A 7,295-nucleotide genomic window follows, 5' to 3' on the forward strand; every position below is an offset into this window, starting at 1 on the left:
TGACCAGTCAGCCCCCTATGGCCCGTCTCCAAGGGTGAGCTTTAAAATACAGACCCATCAGATCCCCTCTTTCTGTTTCAAGATGTGAATGGACTCACTATTGTCTACACGGTGGATTTCAACCCTTTTTAACAAGCAGAACCCCAATTCTCTTCGGTGAGGTGTTACCAAGAGCCCCAGGATATAAAACAGGTTAAGCATGAGCCGTACTGGGGACAGAGGGGCAGGGACCTCAGAGCTGCCCGAAGCCCTCCAGCCCCACCCCTGCCAGGGCCCTGGGGAATCCTGGTGGGAGGCCTCCGGAACCCCGGGCCCAGCCTGCACCGCTGGGGGACCCACCCATCAGGCCCCCCCACCGCACAACATATATGCACTCGACCCCTGTGTGCCGGTGTCTCTGCGGCTCCCCCCCCCCCCCCCGGCCACGTGGCTTCTGCCCGGTGGGAACTCCCACCACACCCATCCCCCCATCCCAGTCCGCAGGGATCCTGGTTGCCCCCACGTGGGGGTAGTGCCGACGTCACCCTGCACGAAGCCCTCCTTACAACAACCCGGATGGCCTTCCTCGTCCTGGCCTAGACCGTCCGTGGATATTTGTGCCACGGTAAACTGGGGACCGTGTCCCGCATTCAGTCATCGTTGGAGGTGAATGAACTGTTCCCAGCTCCGCAAGGAATTCTGGGAGCCGTCGGGGAGGCAAGAGCCCCGGGCGGGAGTTGGAGTCCCTGGGTTCTTTGCGTGGCTCTGTTCCAAACCCGGTCTTTCAACCCAGCCCCACGCAGCTCCGCTCCCACTGCCCTTGGCCCGATGGTCGTGATGCGTCTAGCGGCCGATGCTTACGAGGCTGCAAGCACAGGCCGGGCACCACGGTAGGCGCCTTTCATGGGTTAGCTCGAGTCTGCTCTACAGAATGAAGGCTGCAGTGTGTCCAAGCTTGAACTCCCTTTTCCGGTTACATCTGGGGCCGAAAGAAATCCACAGATTATCTCCTGCAGGGCCGAAGAAACAGAAAACTCGGGGGGGGGGGCGGGACATGACCACTTGAGGGGACTCCACGGGCTGCAGCGCTGGCTGGCGGCAGGTCTCCTGGCCCTTGGGTGGCTGTGTCGTGCCCCACGACACCGCTCTGCCATGACCGGAAGCGGCCTGGCACCGGCCCGAGCCATGTTCAGGCGCGCAGGATGTGTGACAAAGAAGTTAACAGAGACGTGGGACACTCGGGTATCAGCACCGCTCAGTCCGTGCCTAAAAACTTCCTAACTCAAATTATTCCATTTCAAATCTAACTTAATTTTTTAAGAAGTCACCTCTTAGTAAAAATCAGTCACAGCGTGATCTCTAATGACGGTATCAGTAGCACCAATAAAAATCTTATCCTCAGCTGCAGATGTGCTAAAATGACAGCACGTGAGCCCCCAGCCCGGCAGGACGGCCCCGGGGAGGGCAGATCACTCTGGTCAAGACTGCCACCCCACGGCCTCAAGGACGTGGCCACCATGACCCTCTGGCGGACGCGCAGTCCTCATTTTCTTAAAAGCATCTCATCTTGGGCAGCTCAGGCTGCTACACCCAAACACCACGGGCCAGGAAGCCTGAGGAATATTCCAGTCACAGGTGTGGAGGCCGGGAAGCCAAGATCCAGGCGCCAGCCAGTTCAGTTCTGGTGAGGACCCGCCTCCCGCCTTACAGACGGCCGCCTTCTGCTGTGTCCTCACAGGGCACAGAGGAAACTGCTGTCTCTTCCTCTGCCTACAGGGACACCGATGCCATCATGGGGCCCCCGTGACCTCCTCTACCCCTAATTCCCTCCCAAGGCCCGCCTCCAAATACCAACACAGTGGGTGTTGGTGGGGGACGGGAGGTCCACAGCACAGGCCTCAACTGAAAATGCATTTCCTGGGGGCAGCATGGCATCATGGGAAAAAAGTGGCTCTGAACACCCTGCCATTGACCACGTTCCCCGTGGGGAAATGAGTTCTCAGGGCCAGGCTGCAGCCTCGTCTCAAGGAAGTGTTACCAGCGTTACTGGCCCTGCCTGTGACATTCAGAGACGTGGGTGCAGCAGCTGGGGTGGGGGGTGGGGCGGGAATCCTCATCTCTCTTCAAGGAGAGACCGTATTTGAGAATATTGCCCAGAGCTGTGTCCTCACTGCACCCGGAGAAAGGAGGGGACGTTGTCAGATGCAGAGCACAGGACAAACATGACGGGGCCCGCTTCAGAATGGTACTAATTCCGTTATTCCATTCTCTTCTTGGGCTAGGAATCTGCCGAAACTTTCCGTAAACCCACAGGTGAAGTCTTACAACTTTTAACTGAGGCCTAGCAGGACGTCAAGATAACATTTATCACACGCTAAGCCCTTGACCCGCAGGGGTCCTGCCGCCCAGATGACGTCAGGCCCCTCCTCCACGTTTCCAGAACTTCCCGAGACCACGCGGTAGGGTGGGGGAGGGGAGGATTCAGACTCAGCTCTGCAGGACCAGATCCAGCGACTCCCCCGCAGCCCCAGCTGCCTCCACAAGGAAGAAACGACCTGATGCTGTTTCAGAAGTGTGCGCACAACATTCACGTTTTGACAAAAGCAGTAATTGCTGTACTAGGGAAAAAAATAGACTAGTCTTTTTCTGTTCTAAAGTGGAAAAAAAAAAAAGTAAACAAAACAGACTTGGGTTTGCTAACTTAACCGGCAAAGCGTGGGGGGAGGGGGGGGGGAGGCGTGAGCGCACACCGGCAACCCGGCCAGCCCTCCGCGTTCCATGCTGGGGTGACGCCCTCTCCCGGTTCCGTTAAAATCCCGCCACGTGAAGGTGTACACACGCGAGTTCAGTCCTCGCCTGAGACCCCCGGGGCTCCCCGTGCACCCTCAGCTTCTGGGCCCCCTGATACCTGCGGCCCCAGGCGGTGGGGCTGTGCGAAGGCCTGGCCAGGGAGCATTGTGAAGTGGCCAGGGCGTCACAGGCGCGGAGCCGGGGCAGGCCCCCCCCCCCCTCAGGGGCCCCCCGCAGCGCCGCGGGGCCGGTCACGGGCGCGAGTATGGAGGGCTTAGGCCGCTTTTGCCCGAGCTCCCTCCTGGACCCGGGCTCGTGGGCCACCACCCCGGGCTCGGGGAGCGAGGCCGGGACACCCTCGCCACATGCGCGCTGCGCGCCCACCGCGCGGCCTCGAAGGCGCAGGTGCCCGGACTCGCCCCGAGAGAGCCGCAGCCTGACCGACGTGGCCACTGGGCCCCCAGACGGCGCCAGGAGGCCCCGGCCCCACGGACGGCGCCTGGAGGACGCCTGGGGCGAGCCGGGGGCCGGCGCGCAAGGCCCGGCCTGGCGACGGCAGCCCCCAGGGCCCCGGCACTGCCCTCCAGCCCAGGGAGGCTCGCCCCCACCTTGCCCCGAGGGAGCGTCCAGCCCCCCGGGCGGGACCTTCGGGGCGCACAGGGCGCAGAACGGAGACCAGTGGGCAGTGCCGCCGTGCGGAGGAGCGGGTCGCCGGTCCCTGTCCTCGGCTCTGTCCCAGAGGCCTTCGGGGCGGTCCCAGGAGTGCGGGGCGCCGGCGGCTTGCGCGTGCGCTCACCTGCGGGAAGGCAGTGACCCCGGGGAGTCCGCGGCCCGCCAGCGGTCCCAAGCGTCAGCGTCGCGTGAGGAGCGGCCGAGCCCGCGCGCCCAGCTCCTCAGGACCGAGTTGGAGGAGGCGCTCACGACCTCCAGGGGCCAGAAGATCGTGGCCCTGGTCCTGACCCGGCTCCGGAAGGCCCAGAGGATGCGGGAGCTGCAGCAGCAGGCGGCCGCCGCCTGGGAGGAGCTGAGGCTCTCGGACCAGAAGGTGCAGCGGACCCTGGAGCGGGAGCGCGAGCGGCTTCTGCACGAGAGCCGCGAGCAGTGGCGGCAGCAGGAGCGGCGCGTCCGACGGCGCCACGGCCCCGCGAGGCCGGACGACGACCCGGAGCGCGCCCCGAAGCTCGCGCCGGCGACCCCCCGGCAGAGCCGTGAGCTGCGCGCGCCGGAGCCCGAGAGGCCCGAGCGGGCGGGTCCCCGGCAGGGCCTGCACCCCACGGACACCCAGGAGCCGGTCCGGGAGACCAACCTCAGCTCCCTGGTCAACTACCAGGCCCGGAAGGTGCTCCTGGACTGCCAGGCCAAGGCCGAAGAGCTGCTGAGGAAGCTGTCCCAGGAGCAGGGCGCCCAGCGGTGCCCGGGGGGCGCAGCCGGGCCTGGGGAGGGAGCTGGGGCCCGGGGCGCAGCGGCCCCGGGAGCCTCTGCAGCAGGTGCGGCGGCGGCGCGCGGAGGCCGGGGAGCAGGTGCCGGCGCACAAGGGGCTGCTGACCGAGCTGGCCGAGCGCAGGGCGCGGCGGGCCGGGGGCGGCGGGGACGAGCTCGGCGTCCTGCGGGGGGAGAACCAGCACATTCTGAAGCTGAAAGCCGAGAAGGAGGGCAAGTGCCACATCGAGGGCATCAAGGAGGCCATCCGGAGGAAGCAGCAGAGGAGGGAGCACATCTCCCGGGAGCAGGACGCCACGTTGGAGGAATTCGAGAAGCTCTCCAGGGCCTCCCGGGGGGACCAGGCGCGCGCGCTGGCCGGCAGCCTCCTGGACCGGCGGGCGCGGGAGGAGGCGGGGCCGCAGGGCTGCTGAGGGCGGGCGCGCGGGAGGGGGGAGGTCGGGGGGGGGGTGCTGTGGTGCGTGGCACTCTGATTAGAACTGAGCGTTGATTCGAGAAAGTATATAAAATACTGCCGTGTCCTCTCGTGAACGAGTTCTGTGATTCACTGGGGGTAGTTGAGAGGGTTGGGTGGAAGGCGGGGGGCTCAGAAAATTGCTTGCCTTGGTAAATTCAGGGTTAAATAGAAAATAGTCATTGAGCGCTCCAGTCGTCTTCAAAGCGCGCATCAGGCACATTGTTGAGAAAGTAGAGAAAAATCCGCAGCCGGGGGTTCAGTTCTGGGTCGTAAGGCTTTTCCTGTCCCGGAACTTGCAAATTATAACCCCAACCGCAAAGAGATGTTTGGAGGGATGACGAAATAATCCGTGTAAGGTAAAGTGTGAGGTTACAGTGGTCACAAGAAATCTCCGAGAAAGGAAAAAAGTCTGTGAACGGCTCAGTGGGGGGATTTCTGTAAACCAGTGGTTTCCGGAACCCTGCATACTACCTCCCCTCTGGGGTGTTTATAACGCACCTGAACGTTTTAAAGGCTCTGACAAGGCCTGCAGCAAAGAACTCCAGTTCTCTAACCAGGCCTTCCACACGAACCATGGGACCCTTTTTCCCTTAGATCACTCCGTGGAACTCGTGTTCTGTGGCATGTTTTGGGCAAACGGCTCTCTATAGCTCCCCACCGGATTGTGAACCCTTCTGCTTTCCCTCTGTGTTGACAGGATGTGTCTATAAGTCCCTCAGGACCGCTGCCTGACTGCTTTGCCACAGCCATGCTATCCAAGCATCTTCTGGTCTGATTCTTTGCACACTCCCCCTCTCTGGCCAGTCCCATCCAGCGTTTTGGAGCAAAATTCGATTGGAATCTTTCTTTCCCCTCTCTCTGTCCCCTGTCTCTCCTGGGTGACGCCGTCTGTCTGTACACACTGTGTCTCGTTGACCTGAATGACTCTGAATGAATGACCAAGCGTGATTCGGGAACATGACATTGTTAAATGAAGGAGCCACAAGCTGAGTAGAATTCAACCCATCACATCCCAAGCCTTCTATCAAAAAGTTCTAAAGGTTTTTCTTTAAAAGCCCCCAATGTAACATTACATTTGTCTTTAGAAAAGAAAGACAGTAAACCCGGTTGTCTCATTAGTATTTTGGAAATGACACAAAAGGTAACCCAGGAAGGGATTTTGTTGGGAGGGTCACACTGTCACCTTACGCAGCAGGAACTCGACCCTGCCCCCGTCTCGTGTCCTCACCTGCCTTGGGTTCCCCCGACGAGGGCCACTCAGGTGCTCACCCCTTTGCTGAAAGACGGAAGGACTGCTACATCTTGCCTCAATCTCCGACTTTGTCTGGTCCCTCCGACGAATCCGCTGCTCCAGCCAAATGCCACGTGCACCGCCAGCATTCTGGAATGGTGTGTGAGGTGTTCAGACCTCCCACGAACCTAGCGCCTGACGGCTTTGAGCAAGTTGCCTTCCCGAGCCTCTCTCTGCCCCTCCGAAAAACAGGGTTATCACTCATACACTTGTGAGGCGTGACTAATGAGTCATCGTAAGCTGTTTGGCATAGTGCCCAGAGGCCCCCATCACCACCATCACCACGACCACCGTGCAGTAACCAAATGCCCCTTCCTCTTCCTGCCGGGTGGTGAAAGACAGAGCCTCGGGGACAGTGAGGAGTTTTGTCACCATCCAGCAACCAGGGAGTATCCGTGTGGCCTCCAGGGAGGGGGCACTCCCACCTCCACCAGGCAGGAACGAGGCCTCAACCTCCCTCCTTCTGGAGCAGTGAGAGAGGAAGGCAGAAAAACAGGAGGTTTCAATAAAATCCAGTCTTAGGAAATTCAAAATGACCAGGCTTCCACTGAAAATCACTCGTCCCACCAAGAACCGAGAATATCTCAGACTGAATGAAAAAGACAACACAGATGATAAATGGGAGAAGGAGCTGAAGATTCCAACGCAGACACAATAAATTTGCTTCCACAAGCAATTATGAACGCACTTGAAATAAGTGGGAAAGAATTGAGAATCTCTGCCAAGAAATAAAACATAAAGAATCACCCAATGACTGGGTGGCTCAGTCGGGTGAGCGTCCAACTTCGGCTCAGGGCATGATCTCGCGGTTCGTGGGTTCGAGCCCCATGTCAGGCTCTGTGCTGACGGCTCGGAGCCTGGAGCCCGCTTCGGATTCTGGGTCTCCCCCTCTCTCTGCCCCTCCCCCGCTCATGCTCTGTCTCTCTCTGCCTCTCAAAAATAAAGAAACTTAAAAAAAATCTTAACAAAAAAAAAAAAAAAAAAGAATCACCAAATGGGAAGTTCACAACTGGAAAACACAATAACAAAAACAAAAAGCTCGGTGATGGGCTCCGCAGCAGAATGGAGGGGACAGAGCTTCGCTTCGCTGAAATGTAAGACAGAACAGTAAAAGTTACCCAAACTGAGACACGGAAAATTTTCTGAGGAAAAAAAAAAAAAAAAGTAACAGAGCCTCCCAGACACGTGGGACAAAAGACCCAGCATTCACGCCAGGAAGAGGACAATGCAGACAGAGCTGAACAGGTTCTCAAGGAAACAATGGCTGAAAAATTTTACAAACTTGGTAAAAGAACTAACCTTACATATTCGAGATGTTGAGTGAACCCCCAAGAAAGG

General features: G+C 59.3%; 1 protein-coding gene across 1 annotated transcript; it reads left to right on the plus strand.

Moving 5' to 3' along the window:
* Positions 1–2,973: 2,973 nt before the first annotated feature.
* CCDC185 (coiled-coil domain containing 185) lies at positions 2,974–4,631 on the plus strand. The gene is given in 2 exon segments (XM_058700353.1): positions 2,974–4,186; positions 4,188–4,631. Coding segments are annotated over 2 exon segments (1,587 nt in total). The 5' UTR covers positions 2,974–3,034; the 3' UTR covers positions 4,623–4,631.
* The last annotated feature ends 2,664 nt before the right edge of the window (positions 4,632–7,295 follow it).

The sequence above is a fragment of the Neofelis nebulosa genome, chromosome 15 (genome assembly GCF_028018385.1).
Source record: "Neofelis nebulosa isolate mNeoNeb1 chromosome 15, mNeoNeb1.pri, whole genome shotgun sequence".
NCBI classification, from domain to species: Eukaryota; Metazoa; Chordata; class Mammalia; order Carnivora; family Felidae; genus Neofelis; species Neofelis nebulosa.